We start from the raw sequence: 22,406 nt of genomic DNA, 5'->3' as shown, positions 1-22,406 counted from the left end.
TAAAAAAATATTTCACTACATGCTAAAATATTATTGGATGTTATATATAAATCAAATATTATACATTATTATGTTTATATATATATCCCTAATAGCACAGATCTCCAAGGGATATTCCAGAGAACATTCAGAGGATATCCCTATGTCCTAAGAACGTTCGCCAGAACGTCCCTCGAATAAAGTGTGCTATTAGAGATATATTTATACGTTAGTACGTTTACATAAAAATTAAATTATTGTAATATAACAAATTCTGGAAAAGAATCTAATTAGGGTAGAGCGGGGCTATTCTTCTTTTCAACCTTAAAATAATATAAAATTTATGACGACGAACAATATCTTTTTGCAGTAACGTGCTTATAACTACCTTATACAATCATGATTGCTTCTTGAAAGTACAAGTATGACTTTTAAATGTTCAATATACGCTGCTCAGAAACATAAACAATATCGTGAGAAATGGACGAAATAGCCCCGTTCTAGCCTATATTTTGCACAGTTACATTGATAATTTAAAAAATGACATTTTATTATATATATGTACAAGAGCAATTGTAGATATTTTCTAATTGCAATAAAAAAACTAGAAATATAATTATTCATGAAAACATATTCTAACATTACAAATTTTAAATTAGCGCTTATTTCAATTACTTTGATATTTTGATACGATCACTGTTCAAAGATTCGAAATTAATCCTGTAGAATTCGAAAGGATTACACGGCAATCTTTAAACGAGCACACAAAACTGAAGCAAAATTGTCGACGATTTTCGCGTGTCCGCTTAACGAGCGGATGATCGTTCGGGAAATGACTTTCAATTTCGAAGCTTTCGTTCGGCCCACAAAGGCAGATGCCAGCTCGTTCTCCGCGCAACCTACAATTTGTCGAATCGCAAGACTAATTGGACGTCTTGCCGTCAAATTCGCTTCTCCAGTTTCTGTCATATCACGCGCATATGTGCCTTCTGGCTGAACACTCGCCTCAACTCGCCTGTCTACCATCGACTGTCCATCACGCGTTGCTAAGTTATACATCCTGCTTATGAAAAAGAAGAAGAAACGAAGAAATTATTGGTTACTACGCGTTCGCTTCGTCTCTCGAATTTCTACATCGAATTTACATCGACAAAACGTATGCCCGTTTGCAACTAATTGTAATAAGCTAATGACGGAAATAGATATTTGCGGCTACTTAAGAAAACAGACTTGTAACGATTGTGTGCTGATGCACGTTAACAAGAATGAGAGTATGAGAGTAATTTCAAAAGAATTATTATCGAGATAATGATTAAATTAAATTAATATTTCTGTCACTGCTAACGTAAAATTGTACGTGTAATCTGTCATCTTTATAATAAACATTAATATTGTTATTACACTTAGATAATATAATGCTCTTTAAATAATAGAAATAAAATATGTCTATTCTTTCCATCTAATTTTAATGATTTTAATTTCTTTCTCATAAAAATTTGAGTTCTAGACATAATCTTGCTTACCTAATAATTACTTTCTTTTTTAAAAAACAATTTTCAAATATACTTATGCAGTGTACTAAATATATAATACTTATTAATATAACTATTTATGTTCGATATTGATCTTGATGTATCTCTCCGCGAGAAAATTGTGAAAGCTCATAATTTGGTATTAATTGTGCAATAGCAATGCTCATAAATTTCTAGTTTGATTTAGATTTGTCTGTAGTATTTTTTTATCCAATATACTTGTCATAGAAAACATTCGCTTATTATAAAATGTTACTTTGCTAGTCAAGTAATTAACAAAGATTTTAATGCTTCTGGTTTTGATATTTCTATATAAATGCTATACATACTACTTAAATTTTTTCGGTCTTTTGAGAGAGAGTAGGATAGATTTAAGGTAGAAGCTCTGTAATGGCATATAACTAGGTTCATGTGGTTGTTGCTCCAGGACGATCTTCACGTCACAACAGCTGGAGGCGCTGGAGGCAGCTTTCAAGGAAGCCCATTATCCTGATGTCTATGCCCGCGAGATGCTAAGTCTGAGGACTGATCTACCTGAAGATAGGATACAGGTAAGCGAAAATAAAAACATTTATTTTTACATATAAATTACGATAATTTTATATAGTAAGATGAAGTTGGGCATTTTTAACAAATTAAAATTTAAAATATTAGGAGTAGTGTGATTTAGTTTTGAGGGTTTTTTTCTCAAAAACTGATTTATTTAAACAATATATCGTGTTAATGTTTAATAACTGTTGTACGATCAACATTTAATTCTCTGGGAAGTTCTGAAATGGATTGTGCTAGATTTTCGTCCAATAATGCTTGCAAATCTGCATTTTCCAGCTTTTATCGTTAACATTAAAATCACTACTTTTGAATCGACAGAACCAATATTCACATGTCTTAATTGGTGGAGTAACATCATCATAAGTTTCTATCAGAATTCTATGTCCTTTAGCCGTTTCTTTTGATTAAAAAACAAGAGCAACTCATATCGAAAATGCTTTTTTTAGGAAGTTCCATTTTTTAAATAATATAAACACGATGTTTACTATGTCCATTGTTATTAAACGACTAAATATCATAGAGTAATATTAAAGTAATAAGAAATAATACCTATGATTGGAATGTCTTCGACAACATTGATATTAGTGCCATCTCTTGTAAAATTCTCAAAACTAAATCACACTCCTAATAAGTTACAGACAAGTAAGTAAATTTTAAATCAAAATTAGAACACTACTGTTAGAAATTAAGTTTCGTTAAAATTTCTGTAGCAATAGGACATCTAGAATATATTTGGCTACTTTTAGTCTAATTTTCTTCAATAAACTTAAATAAACAGTAAATTGTTTGTGCTACTATATTACAGAAAATAATTTTCTACAAGGTCTATATGTGTATATATGTATTGTATATATATATATATACATATATACAGGTTGTCCCATGGGAAGATGTTGAAACTAATCAGTTATCATTTTCGAAAGTATTCAGTTATTGAAAAAACAAAAATTGCGCTGAAAAGAGGAAAGTCTGCAATTTTTAATGAATATAAATAAAATTTAACAAAATGTTTGTGTTTCAATTAATTTTATTGATGAAAAATGTGCTCATAATCCCAAGGAGTAATTTTTTTGGAGTGCGCACCATTTGAATTTGTACAGGACACAATTTTTGTTACGAAAATTCGTAAAAACTTTTTCTAACGTATCATTTTTAATATTGCTAATAACTTTTTAAATAGCTGCTACTAAATCTGAAACTGTTTTTCGATCTTATCTACGGTCTTTGATATTAATCTTAGCGTTTACTTGATTTTAACATATTTTTCATCAATAAAATTAATTGATACAGAAACATTTTATTAAATTTTATTTATACTCATTAAAAATTGCATACTTTCCTCTTTTCAGCGCAATTTCTGTTTTTTCAATAACTGAATACTTTCGAAAATGACAGCCGATTAGTTTCAACACCTTCCCGTGGGACACCCTGTATATATTATATATATATATATAATTATTTATATTCATATATCCTCTAAATTTCTTGGAATGAAATCGTACTCCAAAAAAATGATAATATTGTTACTATTGGAAAAGAATGAAAATATTTGTACTCTTGAATAAGCAGAGTGGTAGATTTTCAGTCTTTTTTTAGTGAAATTCTAATCTTTTGGAGTAAGATTAACTCCAAAAAAGGAGTACGACTTCCTTCCTTTGGAGTGAATCTCACTCTAAAGGAGTGAAATCTCACCTAAAAAAATAAGAGTAAAAATCTGCCATTTTTATTCAAGAGTAAATATTTTTACTCTTTTTCAATAGTGGCAGTATTTTCAATCTTTTGAAGTGAGATTTCACACTAAGAAATTTAGAGAGTAGATCTTCCTTGATCGCTTTTCCCTTTGCGAGCTACAATTGCGTAAGCGTTTGTAAATGGTTGTAGTAGCAAAAATTGATCAATCACGGTAGAATATTCACCTCAAATTCAACTGTGATTGATTAATTCTTACAACTACAACTACTTACAACTACGTTTACGCAATTCTGGAACAGGCTTTAAGATTATGGCAACACTAAAAGTCGATTATAAAAAAATTAATTTTTTAAAGCTGGCGGTTAGTTACTGCGAACCTATGGGGAGTAGTAGATTGATATAGGTTTCCGCATGGTAAATCCGGAAGGATTTTCTTTCACTCATTTTTCTGTTTCGCTTTTTTCTAATATCTTCTTTTTTGATATCTCTTTTTTTGTTATGCCTTTCGTTCTCCATCGCTTTCCTATTTTCTAAAATCTTTGGAGTAAAATCTAATTCTAAAGAGTGAAATCTCACGCTTAAAAATTGATATCTAATTGAGCTACTTTTTTTTAACACTGTTGCTCAATTGTCACTCTTAATCACTCTTTAGAATTGGATTCCACTTCAAAGATTTTAGAAAGTAGGAAAGAGAATTTTCTGGCGAGATTTGTGCTGTACTTGTAAAGCAAAACATATGACCGAAGCAAATTGTGTTTCTTTTAAATATTACTATGCAACAAATATGCGATTAATTAGTACAAAATATATTAGAATTAAGAGTGCTTTTTGAAAGCTGCCTTTGATAAACTAATTTTTATTTTTACTCGCCCATAATTATAAATTTTTGGAAAAATATTAAAAATACTAATTGTGTGTGTGTGTGTGTGTATGTGATTGGGTGGGTGGGTGTTAGCTACTATACTAGTTGACTTCTATATTTGTTGGCTTTTATAAATTTAATGTACAGCTCACTTGCGAAGCAAAACCGAGTACAAAGAGATATGCCAACAATAAAATATGCCTATAAATGAAAATTTAAATTCTTTTACTCTATTCCTTTTTTTTTATTGTTTCAACGATAAAAAGAAAAGAAAGAGAACAAGAGAAAGACTCTTTAAGTATCGTAACATGCAGTTTTCATCTATGCTGTCCCAATTGCGTGCGTGTGCACATTAATGCGGCTTGCGTATATTGTACATCAGAGGTGCCTAAGTGGATTTAACTAAGAGAGTCCGCACCTTGCCTGTACACCCCCACTACTAACTTATCACGCTTGTCGATTCGCATCGTAGACTAGGGGAAACGGGGAGAGCATGTGGGAGAAAATGGCCCGCGGGCCACGACTCGGACACTTCTGTATATATGTGAATGAGCGTTCCCAGCATACGAACATATACATATGCACGCAACCTGTACGCGGCAGCCAGTGATTATATTTTGATATAATTCGAGGTACACGAGGGCGGCTGCCGCGAGCGGCGGGGGTGGCTGGTGAGCCAAGTAGAAGGGAGACTGGAAGAGGGGAGGGCTGGGGAATCGCGCGGGGTGACGGCATGGGGTTGTCGAGGCTGCTTGAAGCGTGCAGGCGCGTACACATAGAGTGCCGGGGAACGACAAAGCGGCCATTACAGGATGGGTGCGGTCCCGCGGGCCAATCAGAGAGAGGAGTCAGGGACCGGACGGCCAATCAGAACGCGCTTTCCACCCGTCTTTTGTTTCTAAATTTGCGCGCGCGACGGGGACACAATATAACGAGGCGCGAGACGGAAAGAGGAGCTGATAATCGTTAACGGGGATATTTTTGCATGGAGAGGTGGCGTCTTTCCTTCTCTATCGCTCATTTCGTCTCATTCCTTTTTATTCTGTCTTGTATGCAGTTTTGCTCTTTATTTTCAAATTTATCTTTGTCTTTCTTTGATTGAACTAGCGGGTTATTTAGACGTCGCACAGTGTTTTCATACATTATTTGAATTTTAAAATTTTCGTATTATGTGTAGTTATTAAAAGGTTATTTTACGCAAATAAACATAATCTACAGATTATGTTTATGTGCATAAAATATACCTATAGATTATGTTTATGTGCATAAAATATTGTACTTTGTTACTTTTAAATTTTTCTATGTTTGTAGTATAATCATATCCTGCTATTTATATTAGTCCATTAAATATATTTATTTAATTGCACTTTTGAATTTTCAAATAATGTATAAAGCATTACTATGTAATTTTACGTTTTTATATATATAAATTTTTTAATACTTATAAATTTAAAAAAAAAGATTGATTGATATACAACTAGCTTGAAAAATTTTATAAAGGAAGTTTTCGGATATTAATAAACTAGAAAAAAAAACAATAGATCTAGTCTCTTAAAAATAATTATTTAATAAGGCTTGTTAATGATAAAATCGTAAAAATAAAAACGTAATTAGCTTTCTAAAAAAGAAATGTAGATATACTGTTGATGAAAGTAGACAATTACAAGATGGTACAAATGAATTTTTCCATTATAAAATATTTCACATGTCTTTTTTTCTTTTGTGAAGAATAGTATCAAAATGATAAAAAATTGATTACAGTTACTTAATACCTAATATGTATAAATACAAGATTGAATAAAATTAACTGAATTAATACATTTTAGTTTTTTGAATCTTCGACTAACAAATATTACGATTCTGAGAAACTAGGATGCAAGATTTCTGCGCTAATGAAAATTATCATCTTGATAATTTGATAATAAATCGATTTCTGAATGCGTCGAAGTGTTATTTATTTAACGAAATTAATGGTTTTAGATACATTGACTTGGTCTAGAAATTAATTAGTTATGCTTATTGAACTTTATAAATTTGCTAATCATCATCTCTATTATAAATATACGAGATTTATAAGGAAATTGTTCTAATAAACATTTTTTTGTATGAAGTTATTTTAATGGATATGATGGAAAATAAAAATATAGTTTATATAGTAATAAAAGATAAAGGATTGATGAGATTATTATTATAAGATGAAAGTAAAATTTATACAATAAGATGAGAGTAAAATAAGCGGCATTTATTTGCATTGCATTTGCGCACATTGTAATTTTAAACAATATTTGTACTAGTATTAAATGATGTTAATAGTAAGTTGTACATTGCTAAATTTGTGTAAAATAACATTTAAATGAATAATGTAATCAAAATGCTCGTTGTTTAATTGATTGTATAAAATAGGTTTGAAAATCATTTGATCTAATAGCAACAGAAACTATCGTAAAATATTACAAAGTTTGTTTTATACGTATATTGATCATCGTTCTTATTACTATTAGAACAATAAAATTCTGATACAGTAAAAAAATTTGTGTATTTGTGTTGAAAACGGTCCACTCACGTTTGTGTTAACAGTTTGTGTTGAATTTTTTAACATATTCGGGTGTTAATACAATATAATGTGATTATGTTATTTGAAGATTTTTTGTGAAATTGATATTCAATGTTTCTTAGTGTCAAAATGACAAAATTTATGAATAAATAAACAAGTAATATAAAAATAATGTGTTTTAAAACTGTTCGTTTACAAACTCGATGTTATCTTTCTTTGTATTTATTCTCTTACATAATATTTTTGTTACCTTCTAACATATTCATCTTGTGTAAAATTAACTAAAAAATTTGAGTGGACCGTTTAAGACATGCGATTTATGTTAAATTCAACACATTTTTTCCAACTGTGTACCTTTGTTATCATTTTGCCAGCGTTACAGTTGTACCCGAACTAAAATATCGAAGAAAAGCAGTCTAAATCTCCTGCGGTGAAGTTAATCGAAATGTCTTCAACAGATTGTCGTATTGGCCTTTTATATTTGGACTTTATGTGGACAAAATATTACTATATACGATAAAACATACTTTTGTTTGTGTATTGGATATTGTAATGTGTGGAGAGAGAAGCAATTGATGGTTTTTCTTGATCGTAATTTCTTTGGTGCTTTACTGCATTATATTACTACGGTGGAAGATTAAATGCTTAGAATTTCTAACACACAATCAGATTCTCTGTACATGATATAAGGGAGGCAACTCGTTATAGCGAGCTCATGTTCGCAACTTGACTGCGTCTGATTGGCGGGTAGAATCACGCACAAACGGACATAATTTCGGCGATCTGAGGGTTATGATTTCTTATGGGGTGCGCGTGAAAATTGCACACTGTGCTATTCCTACCAGTTTTGGCGTGATCAATAGGAAGGGTTCCATGTTGCGGAGTGATTCAAACTAAATTATAATAGAAATGAATTATTATATGATTAGAGCTGCATGAATCAAGCATTGTAAGAAAATAACTTAGTTAATATTTTATTCTATGTTTCATAATGTTTTGATGCTATTTTGCTTCTGTTCCTTTAGTTGATCAACATAGTTGACTATTGTTGACCAAAATTTACGAATAATAAGAAGGGAAGGACTTTATACACATGAATAAGGAATAATTTTTTATTTAAATAAAAAATTTGCTTATTAAAATTATATAGGCGGATAATTTGTTGAATTATACGGTTGATTATGTTGATCCAAGTGTTCTAAAATTTTTTGTATTTTCAAGGGCGGTGATTTTTTTCCATGAAATAATTTATTACGCGTAACGAGATTGTGAACTCGTGAAGGGAAAGATGGTGTATAGGATCGTGCCAGTGTTCCGTCGTAAGCGGCCCATTAGCGAGGAATTTTGACGTGATTCACACAATCGTCACGCGTCCGTTTGGACGAAGAAAGCAGAAGGATGGAAAGCCGCCTTCGAGTCGAGGAGAAAAAAAATTTATTTCAAGTAGCAGCTCGCAGCTCGCGATGCGCAAGTCATCCACAGAGCTCTCGAGGGTTCTCACCCGAGTTCCACGTGAGTTCCCTGACAAAAGTTTCTCTGAAGGAATCCCCCTTCCTGACAACAAGGCCCCATTGTCAAGGCCCCGTTTGCACTCGGGCGCCATTGAGGATTCGTTAGAACGGCCAGCCAGGTAGGAGGCGCGAGTTGCTCCTCCGACAAGGCGTTCGACATTTCCTTCTCATTCTGCAAGATCACTCTGCCACGTTCTAAGATATATGTATTTCATATTGCTCTTTCATGATTAACAGTTCCGTCTAAAGCATTTTGTGATTACTTTATATGTTTTACGTTCTTAGAAAGGATCACGCGTTGTTGAAAAATCTTTGATAATGCTTAATATAGATTTGCCTATTCGTTCCCATTTAGTCATATAGTAGATTATGTTTATTTAAGAAATATCATCATTTCAATAAAAATTAAGTTTATATTTATAATAACCGAATAAATTTTGGGAGAAGTTGATTTGACAATTTAGAGATATATATTGTTATCAAATATATTAATTTATTAACATTTATGCCGCACCGTTTTTAATGTTTTTACGCGATTGTCCATTCATCCAATTGTATACCATGTAATAACTACATTCTATATATATTCTGTATATTCTATATTCTGTACATTCTATATATTCTATATTTAGAATATTAGATTATATTCAAACGGAAACTTTACCGATGAAACACGGTACTGAATAAGTAAAATACAAGGGGTGATTGGAAATTTTAATATGTATGTAGCGGTTTATTTTTTAATCAAATTATTATTACTATAACATCCGTTAAAATAAGATATTTAAACACCAATGTTTAAATATTCAATGTTTTTATACAATTTTGTTTGTAAGATATTCTAAATTGTAAAAAGTATGTGTATCTGACAGTAGGTAGGGTAAAAGCAGGAAATATGGAATAGCGTTTTTTAAATTAACACTGCTCCGATATATACTACATACTACCGATATAATGCATACGAAAACTTTAAATTTACATAGAATTCTTGAAAAATATATTAGCTACAACATCCAATAAATGAAAATCGCCAAAATTTAAGTCCAACGTCAGTAACAAAAAAGTAAAGAGTGTGGAAATGGGAGAGTCTAAAAAATGGGATGTATAATAATATCGAATACCGATGAAATTTAAGTAATAGTAATAAATAACAAAGAATAAAATCCTAATTTGTTTATTTACGTAAACCAATCAAGAAAAATAATTAAAAATAATTTACATTTTTATTGTACTATGACATAAAAAATATAATAGCATCACTGAACATAAGCTGGCAAATAAGCTGGTAATATGGAATATAACTTATAACCTATAATCACAAATAAGCTGATAATGTGTGGAATACATCCTATAACCTACCTGATCACGAATAAATTGCTAAAATGGAATATATTCCATATTCTCAACTCTCGATATATTCCACATTACCTGCATGTCATCATATGACAAACAAAGTCTTTCCGTAGTAATAAACAAGTTAGAAATCGCAAAAGCGTCTATATAATATAAACATTAACAAACTTACTTTCAGTTTGTGAGAATACTTTTTAGAAAAAGCTGCCGAATCTCCTGATGCAACAAAAATAAATAAATGTTTATTGTGATGAAACGATTGGTCAGACTGAGCTCATTGCTTGTTATGACATGGTAGCAATTGCAACAACTTTCAGCGATTGCCGCTAAATTGCAATGCTTCGTTTAGAAAATAAGCCACTATTCCATATTAGCAGCCTATTCCACATTCCTTGCTTTTATCCTACATTATAAATATTTATAACAATATATTTTAATATTAAACAGTCGCAGAAAGAAAACATAAAAAGTACAGTAAAGGAATTGCTTAAATAGAACAGATTCCTAACTTACCTTAAATACAGCGAATATTAAATAAGTTAAAATAATACCTGGCCAGGCTTCTTTTGTAACGTAGTTCATGTTAAAACTTAACGTCATTTGAAGCGTCTCACAAGTATACATCATGTCTTTTGTGGTTAAAAAACAACTTGATGCAATCTACAAAATGGCGGCTACGGCGAAAGCAACGCAAGAAACATCGCTCGTAAAACGACTGAAACGGCTTGTTCGAATTCGGGTTCGTCGAAGGAAGAGCTTTTTTTAGTACACAGCTGCTGCTGAATGCTTTCGTCGCTGTTGCAGCTATTGTATTATTTGTAGGATCGAATCGAAGATATGGTGAAATTCTGTTTTGTTATGTTGCTATAATTCTTTCGTAACAGCTGTATATAAACAATTAATATAGGCTGTTTATATTTATGGCAATAATAATTATCTGTAGATATTTCTAAATAAATTTTTGCAGGAAGTGCTGTAAGCGATAATAAAATTTCAAACCTTATAATTCTATTTCTATAGAAAATATCTATAATTGGAAAAATTCTAATGAATGTTCGCATTATAGTGAGTACCTGAAAGAACAATATCCAATTTATAATTCAATTATATGTATATTATATTTAGCAACAATTAAATTATATGTTTACAGAATTCAAACATATATAATTATGAGACAATGTTACATAATTTATCAGTATAAGTTTGACATATAAAGGAGAATATTAAATTAATTGTTTTTTTTTTTGGCAAAAATGAAAGAATCCCGAAATGTATAAATTATATATTATGTTAAATGATTACTTATATATAAGCAGAATCGAGTGGTATAATGTTCATCTTGGGAAAATATTAATAATATAAGAAAAATAGTGATAAAAGTCAATAAATTTAATGTATTGCCATATTTATTAATAAAAAATTGTTAAGTATGATATTAAGACATCTCAGGAATTAAGCAACAACAGTTGTCATTTAAATACGTATAACTTGGAAGCGATTTTCATGTGATGGACGAGCGACGAAGAGATCTGTGATACAAAATATTTATTTAGTTTCAAATTCTAGCCTTGAATAACAAATATGTTTATCAAGTTACGTATGTTTAAGTACTAACAATATAGTTTTTGTTGTTTAATTCCCGGAATACCTTGTTATCTTATCATAAGAACTTCAATTTTATTCTTTGACAACGTTTTTAAACTTTGATAATAATTTCTTCTATATGTTCCTGATATTTCTCCCATTGTAAGCACATTACTCGATCTAAGTAAATACCTACTATACATATAATTTTTACATTTCGGAACTTTTTTATTTTAATCGAAAAATAGCCTTAACTTAATATTCTTTTTTATATTTTTATTATTCACTTATATGAATAAGTTTTCCTGTCCTAAAAATATAAATATTTTAGTTTGTACTAAATATTCTGAATATTATCCAACTTACATATTATATATTGTATATATAATAATATGATGATCGTAAAGAAAAATTATTTCAGTTTTCTAATAGTTTTCTGCAAGATTATGGATTGTATAGAAGTACGCGTTTTATTTTGGCTACTTTAACAACTAGTAACTTAATGTACTATGTTTTCTGATGTATCAAATACTTTCACTATATTGCATCATACGTTGTAGAATAAGCATTTTCAGTATCGTAAATATTTAGAATCGATAGTTGAGTGGGATAAAGAAAATTCGTTGGAAGATACAATTTTCTGGAACAACGTAACGAGGAATCGAGTCACGTCTGTGTTGCTAGAAGTAACTTTTCTCCTTTTCGTATCCTCATCTCTTTTTCTTTCTTTTTCTCCTTATCTTCCACTATATCAACTTCTTCGATTTTCTACAATGTCTTACAATTCTCCGCCTGTTCTTGGACCGAGTCACAGGATTACTCGTAGAGGAGACGTGCTAAGAAAGGGTAATGGCGCGGAAACGGCTCAAATGACCCGCGAATTTTCAGCAGGCAGACGAGACTTCCTACTCGTGTTTATGTTTAGTAGGCACCCACCGTCGTAAGTCGTTGAGAATTATGCCGATATTACCATTCACACGGAATTTATGGTAATTCGCAAATCAGTTGTAGTTTCTTCTCTTTATCATTGATATCGCGCCATCGTTCTCGGAAATGATCTCTTGCACTATACTCTGACAATTGTTATTGATCTTTTGACATTTTTTGACATAGAACGTACTTCACACAACAACTACAAGTGATGTCTTTAATAATGCAGCGAAAATTACTTACTGCTGCGATGTCGTTATATAAATACAATGTGATATTACTGATGCAAATTAACACGAAATACTTCTTCTCAGAGTTAAATTTAATGATTTAATTTATAAAAGAGAAATTAGTATATTATATTTTTGTGGTAATATTGTACGAATGAAGACACGTGTTTCTACAATATTTCATACATACATGCAATGCAACAAATGTTTAGAATATTTCATTTGGTATACATTTCATATAAATGAAAGCAATGTATTTCTGCAGAAACAATATAATATATAATAATATCTTTCTGTGTTTCTAATTTTATATTTATATAAAAGTATTTATTTAAAAGCGTGTAAGTACTTTTTATTTACTATATATATTAGTATAAATAATTGTTTTAACACAAACATTTCTGTAGCATTTGTTTATAGTTATTGCGAATTCTATTATTATTAGACATGTTTAGAAATTTTATTAAAAAGGTCTTACTCTATTTTGTTTAAAAAATCTTACTATACATATATATGTCTTATACTATATATAAATCTTACTGTATATATATATATATATGTGTGTGTGTGTGTGTGTGTGTGTGTATGTAAGTATATCTTCTTATATTTGTTCTATATACACAAATTTTTATTTACATTATTTTAATATCATCAATTTGTACAATTAGAGTTTTTTTTATTAAAAACTTTATCGTAAAAAAAAATTATTATTGCTAAATTATTTTAAATTATTTATTATCGTAAATGATTTTCCGACTAACAAGAAGATTACTTGTTATTTTATTGCAAACAGACGAACATTGAAAGTCTCTCTTTATTTACCGAAAAGTTATCCCTCCTCCACGGATGCGAGTTACGTGACAGGTGGATATCCGGGATAAGAATTTTATAAGGACTCAAAACTGATTGTAAGGATCTAGAGAAGACGTCAACATCTTTAAGAGTGGGATTAACGCTGAGTAAATAATATTGAGACCCGAAATTAGCTATTTTGGACTGAGTAAAATAAATATTTTCTTATCGACCGTTCTTAAGGGATTATGAAAATTTTTGAGGTTGGATACACACACACACACACACACACATATGTATATATTTATTCGGCTCGATGATCATATGGCGTGACTGTTTCAAAGTTGTAAAAAGTAATTATGACGAATTCTGTTTGTTCGTTTCGTTTTCTCATTATGTCTTTGGAATACGAAATTTTTAATCATACCTATTTCCTTATAATTATGAATTGCATATTTTATATGTACACACAGAGTCACTTTTCATTTTGAGAAAAAACTAAAAAAACATCACGATAAGTATATAATATTAATGTTCTTTCTATGTTTGTTAAATATATTTTCTCGTAGTTTATAAATATAATATAAATTTTTGTTGTTGTTCTTAAATTCATTGACCAAAAACATTGCATACATAAATTGGTTGTATAAGTGTATAGATATATGTGCATATATTTAATTAAAGATTTAATACTAAGAAATATGAAATAATAATAAGAAATGACAGAATAATATAAAGAGAATATTTACAACACAATTACAATATTCCAATAAAAGGTTATACAAAGCAACTGGTAAAGAGAGGATAACAATTTTATTAAAATTAAAAAACGCATAACGTTTTAATTTCTTATCAAAGTAATAATACGAACTCTCTGATAACATATATATATAATATATATATACAAATTTTAAATATTATATATTTATTACGTGAAAGGCATATTTAAGAAATTTAAACGTTAATATTTTTTTTAAACATTTAAAAACGTTAATATTTTTTAAAAATATAAATGGTTTTTCTTTATTTACAATCTGAAAAAAAATTTTAAACAAATTAACAAATTATATATATATATATATACATATTTAATATATGCCACAAATTAAGATTACATTTTCATACATAACAATTCAGGGAGAACTTTTCGGTACCGCTGACCGATTATTGATTTTATCTTTTGTACGTCTGCAACCAACGCGTGGTCGCGGGTCTGCGAACGTGTGTCTGTATGTGATTGTACATGTGAATATAGAATGTACATGATATCGTAGGGTGACAGACCAACGAATGCATTAAATACTTGAGTGTAGTATCCTCACTCATGATGATGAACACGAATATGTTTAGCTCTTATAAATTAACGTCTAAAAACGCAAAAAAGCTCTTTCTTTGTCTCTCCTATTCGATTTCATCGCCTTAAAAAAATAACTTTAAAAAAATAACATAGAAAAGTTTGTACATCTTTATTCTTTCTTAATCTCTATTTTTACTATACTTTTTGCTTAAATTTTCTCGCTTTCAATCTTTTACTCGTTGCCCTTGACATCTTTTTTAATTTAAGTAATTTGCTTCTTTTATGTACGAATCTGTCTGTGATGATCCATTTGTTTCCTTTGCAGCACAATAACAGCATATAGTTTTTCGGCATATAAATGTTAATATTAATATTGAATAACTTTTCATTTGCACAACTTCTATATATGTCATACATTCATTTCTGCAAATAAAAATGTGTAGCATATATTTTATAAAATACATAAATTTATGAGATGATTTATGAGATAATTTAGACGATAAAATTATTATTTAATTAGATAAGCATACAAAATTATACAGTAAAATCATGCATAATAATTACGGTAATAAAATTTGTTACGTAATAATTTTGATTTATTATATTATATAATAATTTATTTTAAGCTTAATAAAAATAAGATTGCGCATAACCTTGGAAATTCTTGTTTTACAAATTAGAGAACATTGAATAATTTATTTTAATATCTATTTAAAAATAAATATATCTTCTCTTTAAAAGATATTTCATTTATATATACGTGTATTTCATTATAATAAATAAACTTCTCAGTGTTTAAACATATTTAATTCTTAATTTGTAACACGAAAAGATTAATATTTAATCGTTCTATTAATTTTTGCCACTGAATTGATATACATACATATATGTAGATGTACGATATACGTATCTTACTTTAATGCACTGAAAGAAAAGATTGACTCAATATAACATAGCATTTTTAATAGGTTGCTGCAGCAAATCTTTATTTGTGTTAACCTATCAAAATCCTATACTGACATTGCCGGTAGGCTAATGTAATAAAAAATTTGCTGCTGCAGCCAATTTACTGTAGCAGCCAATCTTTTCTTTCAGTGTGTTGCAAAACTATAGATAATTCTTAAAACACAAAAATTGAAAGTTTTCTCCGATATATTTTTTAGTTTATATCTTCAAATTCTATAATGAAATTAATATTTACATCGCTTTATCGTTATTAAATTTATTTAATTATTAGAGTTTGATACAGATTGTATATTGATAATCGTAAAATAAAATAATACTTTCATTATCTATAATTTAATGTCTACAAGAAGAAAGTTTTAGAGAAATTATGTATGTAATACAAATTAAATTATATTATGCATTCTTATTTGATCTTTGTGTTAGAGATTTTAATGTTATTGCATTTACCATACAAAAGTAAATGAGGTTTTACGACTATATCGGCGAAGTCGAATGCTTGTTGGAGAATCAAATTAAAAGCGAATTAGAGAATACGCGTGTGTGTGATTCAACGCGTAAGCATTCCCATGACGAAGTGGCCAAAATATCTGGATGTATATATACCAGAGCAGCTATCACTCGCACATAAAGCCAGGGCATCATCACCCTCGCACGTCTAATACACCATGGACCAAGCAACTCCCATAATAGGGTTGCGGCCGCCAGTAACGTCGGGCTCATGAATTTTCTATCGTTCGTCGTCGAAATGATTAAATGATCTTCGTGGAGGGTGCCCTTTCGACTTTTCGCGTGTTTAGCGCGACAAGTGGCATCCACCCTTCTAATGCGATCATCTATTATTTATATTAATAAGCGACCCCTTAGCTAACAATTCGGTATGTGACGGGAGTGAATGTTTTGCATGTTTATGACATAAATAGAGAATTTCGAATAAATGCGTTGCTTGCACAGTTTTTCGCAGTGTACAGAATTGATCATTAACCCTGCCAGTCATTTTTCTTTAAAGCACTACAACACTAAAAGATATTTATTTGTAATAAGATATATGTATAATATAATTAATTAATTAAATACAAGAAAAGAATTAAAAAATAGAAAAATATTTGCAAGAAACACAGAAAAAAAGATTTTCTCTGCCGCAGCTAATCTTAGTTTGTTATAATATATTTGCTGCCGTAACTATAAATTTATAAACTACAGCGAAATGATATTTGCTATTGCTGCTACAATATAGATATCACAGCTAAGAGCTTAGCTATTATACCTATATTTTAGCTGTCCATATTTTACTACCTGCCATTTAGTTGTCACATGCAGTTTTTAGTTACGACAGCTACTTTTTTTTCCGTGAAGGTTTTCATTATAAATGTAACAATATTACATTTATGATTAGTAAAGTAAGAAATTGGTAATTTTAGGAATGTAATCTAGTCTTCTATTAGAATCTATTATTCTATGTCTGTATTCTTCTATGTATCTATTCTTTTATTAGAATCTATTATTCTATGTTTACATAATTGTATGGTAGAATCTATAGTTTAAGACTACTTAGATTGAATTAACATTTGTGACTATTTGGCCAAACAATGACAATCTTTGAAATTATACTCGCAACACGAAGGATTCCTTGGTGATTTTTAAGACGAAGACTCATTGCCGCGCCCTGCTGCCGTGGTCGTAAAACCACTGACAAACAAAGCGATGATTTCCGGATGGGCGCGTTCCACCCCAAAAATTGACCAATAATGCACATCGCGGAGTATCCACTGAGTCTGGCCTGGAAGTTAGCGTAACGGGTGACAAATAAATACGGGTTTCCAACGAAAATCGGGGAACGCGAGTCACGGAATATCCGGTAGTTTGGGCGTTGCGCTACTGTCAGCAGGACCGCTTATAAATTCTAATAAACTCGGCTCGTGCTCGAAGGAAAACACGGTGAATCGGTGGGAAATTGGCGAGGTCGGGGGTGAGGAACACGCCGACGACGACTTTGAACAAGGGAATACTGCCAGTAGCAGATATAAATCTCGCCTAACCGAATTAAGTTAGAAGCATGGACCAAAGTTTTGCCACGCCCACGCCGCCGATGAAATGCTATCGAAACTGAGTCTGCGTGATGAAAATCGAGAATATGAAAACACGCTGGCGTCCAATACACATCAAGAAGGAAATTCAATAACGAAAAGATACGTCACAAAGACACGTCTCAATTAGGTAGAAGCGTCGAAAGTGTACAGTGTTAAATTCATAATGTCAAATTATACTAATGTCACAATTTGAGTTATTTTTAATCATGTCTACAGGTCGCCATTGTTTCTAGTCAATACATATATCATTAATTTGCTTAAAACAATGGAGTTAAACAATTTAACTCACGAAAATGTATTAAATTTGAGACTCAAATTTAGCTTATTATATATTACTAAATGCAGACATTAATATGGATGATATTTACTTTGAAACTAACCACAAAAATTGATTGATTTACACTTTGATATACATGGAAGTTAAAAATAAAAATGTTATTTAATTCAGTGCGTTTTGATGTTTAATGGTGTAGATGCATTTGGAATTATGATTATTATAATTCCAAATGCAAAAATTAAACAAACTTTAATCTTGAGAGAGGGGGGAGGGAGAAGGAGGAGGAGAGAGAGAGAAAGAGAGAGAGGCGCCTTATCGCGACTACTCTACATCTTAATTCGTGATTTGCTATGGTCGGCTGGCGCTATTAATTTATCGCGGTTGATTACTTCAATGCACGATCGAAGCTGAGTTTACTTGTTAATGCATCCGTTCGTCTGAATTATTTTCTGCTTATCGACACCGAGTGATGGCTAACGCTTACATCCCTTTCGGGCCACCCTCGGCTTGGCAAGTGTCTCACGTAATGATGTCCTGACGCGTGCCGTTTCGCAGCATGGGGTCCTCGCGATGGTCCGTCTGCGACTTAACTATTTATTACCAGCGGATAGTCAAAGAAGGGGCTACTACTAGGCCAGTCTCTTATGCACGTATTATGCGGCAAATAAGTCATGCGTTTCCGAGGGATAACGCGTATATTCTATCCCTTCTCCCTCGCTTATTTGCCAAGATTAATTGGCTTACGGACAACCCCTGATAATAGGGATCGTCAGGATTGTGGGAATCTACGTGTGAATCGTAGCTACTACATCTAAGTATTTCTTTATCTGAATAATCGTGTCTACTATCGAGTAAATACAAGATAAACTTTTACCGTTTAATGTACGAGTAGACTACAATATTTGCTTTCTTGTATTTTTGGAGCGAACGTAGTCAGAGTTGATATTACGGCTAATCATATATTTATTACATATCTGTGCGGCTAATACATATTTCTTACCGTACTGCGAAGAGTTATAAAAAAAGTTGCAAAAATAGAAAACTGTTTAAAAACTTCATCACTCTTTTAGGGTTTTATGTACGAATAAAGAAGAAATTACTATATTTGTACATCTACCAAGAATGTACATCATTTATATATATATATATATATATATAGACAATATTCTAATAAATCATACAATATCTACAAGTGTAACATTTGAAAACACAGATAAGACATAAAAATTTTAATTTTTAAATCTGTCAACGTCTCGAACTTATAAAGTTGTTATACTTAATTCACATTTTAATGATTTTGATTAATAAATTACGGCATTTATGACTTATTTGCAATGTACCACTTTATTGTTCGCGAGGAGAAATTCCTTCTATTTGATGTTACAATATACCAGGAATCAGTGGTAATTTTGCAGAACTATGTAATGACCGTTTACACATTCGCGTACAGTTCGATAACGCTGGCGCTAATAATAACACGAAAATTATATAGCTGTAAATTATTTAGGTATTTCATTATATCCCCTGATATTGAGCTTACGCCACATTGGAGTCATCTTTCCTGTGCATAATATCACGTTACCACAAGTAATGAGATTTCACTGCATATCGCCATTATCATTCTATTAATACCTGTGTACGCACATGCAATTCTATCCTTTTACATTTTAGAGCCTATATTATTTAAGATTTTATTTAAATCTGTCACATTCTATCATTCTATACATAAAGATAACTTTTTGTTTAAAAGTGATAAAAATTATCGTTATTTTTAAACAAAGCTCAATATTGATGTTTGCATATCACTCATCAAAGTGATACTTTTCAAACATAGTATGTATAGAAAGTAATCTAAATTTAAAGTTTATAAACATAGAAAAGTATCATTTTTAGTGTAAATTGCACGATGTAGATAGACATTTGAAGCAGTAGATATTCGATACATTGAAGATATGAGATCTGCGAGAGAACGTAGTAATGAATGCATAAAGACATGCCAATGCTCGCAGTAGAAGAGAAAAAGTTGCGTTGAAAAGCATTGTCGACCAAGCTCGTAAAGGAGGATCAATGATGCTTTGTGCGGAGGTGTCGTTTCGCAGCATTGGGATTGGAAATCGGGTATCTGGATTATCCTTTGGTATCTTCTGGTATATCACGAACTGCTGAGTTAGAGTAGTAGCGGGATATAAGGAAGGGGTGCAACGGGCTTGCATTGCTGAAGCAGCGGTAGCAGCAAGACGCTACTAGAAGAGATCCTTTATACGATCACCTTGGTTCGAAGGAGCGAGAGACTCCGACAGAACGCTCTCTCGATATTTTCCTTCCCTTTCTCCTTTCCTGTCCTTGCGTTTCTCCATCATCTCTGTAATCTCTTCTCATCTTCCTTTTCTTCTTGCTCCTCTTGCTCCTGCTTCTTCTTCTTCTCTTCCACCACCTCCATACTCCCTTTATTGGTACACCCGGTATAATAAGGAACGAGTTTGTATTTAGTCGGCCATGCGCAGTACTGCCTGTTGGCGTATCATCGATCAGACTGGCGACTGACTATTGGACCAAAACAAGAGGATGAGAATGGAAATGGAGATAAAGAGAGAATACTGAGACAGAAAGTACAACAGAAATAGTAGGAAAAGTGGGAAGAGCAAAATATAACGAAAAGATTTTTACAGAGACCGATTCTTTGTTAGACAAAAACAAATAGAAAATGTAAGGAGTAATAACAGACAATTTGCAAGAAGACAGTTATTCTTATTTAATAAACAAAACGTTTTGTCACAAAATGATTTTTATTGTAATAGTTATGTACATATATTTATTAATCTGTCAAACACTGTACAAGTTTGTCATAAAGTTTCACTGCAAGGTAATGATAGTATTCATTTATTAGTATCATATTTCTTGAACATCTTCGCAGTAGTGATTAATAGATTTTAGAAAGAAAGGACCTTGTGCTAATCATATCGCACGAAATAAAGTGATAGCCGAAGAAACCGAAGGTTAAGAATTGCTAGTACTGTTTGTTTCTTTTTTTGAAATCTGCAAAGGAGATATATATACATATATATATATACACAATATATATATATGTATAATAAATGATAAGATAGGATGACACTATCCCAAGGATAATTGGAGATCTCGTTACTTCCCACTGGTGACTTCAATCTAGGATCGACGATAATGAGATATCGAATCCTGATCCTCTATCTTCGGGCTTCACCCTCTCCTTCTCTCTCTCTCTCTCTCTCTCTCTCCTTCTTTTTCATTACCCAGCGTTTCAGATGATGTCTCATAGCTTTCTTGGTTTACGTTTAAACAACATCAATGCAAATTTTGTGTGTGTGTGTGTGTGTGTGTGTATTTGAATTGTTAAACATCTCTAGCACTTATTAAAATATTCTCTTACTTTTTAACGCGGTAGTATCAATGTTATCATGTTTTGATGAAGAGATAAGAAACTATATATGATCTCTTCGTTTATGAGTTCGCACGATGTAATATACATTGGTACATATTTTAGGTGATCTCCTTTCTTTAAGAAAACAAGAATAGTATATTTTTTTTTCTTATTAAATTGATTCAGAAAAGCATAGATCGGTAAAAAAATTTTTTTTAATAAACTGTAACGCGTTAATTTGGACCGATATCTTCGAGTGTAAATATTCTGATTTTCTATCTCCGTGAAAACCTACATGTTCGTTGAAATATAAGCGGAAGATAATTTCGGGGTAACAGCTTAAATTGACAGGGCGACGCGTTCCCATTCATTCAAATTACGCACCAATTCTGTCGGTGACTTTGGCATTGTTGCTGTAAATTGGTCCACGCCCTAGCCTCCGGTCTCCCTTTTCTACTAGGAGTATATGTGCTTGCAGAACAAATGCGTGTGTCCAGTTTTTTAAATAACATCCTATGCATGTGTAATCATTATATATGTCACAGTCAAAATGTTAACTCACTTGGTAAATGCATACACTTACTGTAGTCTGCTGTAGTCGATGTATTAATTTACTATACGTGTAATGCATACATTGACTAGTAAGTGTATACATTTATTAAAATTAACACATTAAGTGTGACATATGAATATATATATATTATATATAGAATATATATATAGAATAGAATATATATATATTCATATGTCACACTTAATGTGTTATATACGAGGGTCGTCTGAAAAGTTTTGAGCCTAACATAGAAACAAG

General features: G+C 31.1%; 1 protein-coding gene across 1 annotated transcript in view; it reads left to right on the top strand.

Moving 5' to 3' along the window:
• LOC108726136 (visual system homeobox 2) overlaps positions 1–22,406 on the top strand; it is a 65,753-nt gene that overhangs the window by 39,007 nt on the left and 4,340 nt on the right. Inside the window, exon 4 of the mRNA XM_018453525.1 lies at positions 1,939–2,062. Coding sequence (XP_018309027.1) covers positions 1,939–2,062 — 124 coding nt within the window. The remainder of the gene's footprint in view (positions 1–1,938; positions 2,063–22,406) is intronic.

This window comes from Mycetomoellerius zeteki, unplaced genomic scaffold (assembly GCF_001594055.1).
Source record: "Mycetomoellerius zeteki isolate Tzet28-1 unplaced genomic scaffold, Tzet1.0 scaffold39, whole genome shotgun sequence".
Lineage (NCBI taxonomy): Eukaryota > Metazoa > Arthropoda > Insecta > Hymenoptera > Formicidae > Mycetomoellerius > Mycetomoellerius zeteki.
The sequence above is the reverse complement of the archived record's forward strand: the minus strand, read 5'-3'. Positions and strand labels throughout refer to the sequence as shown.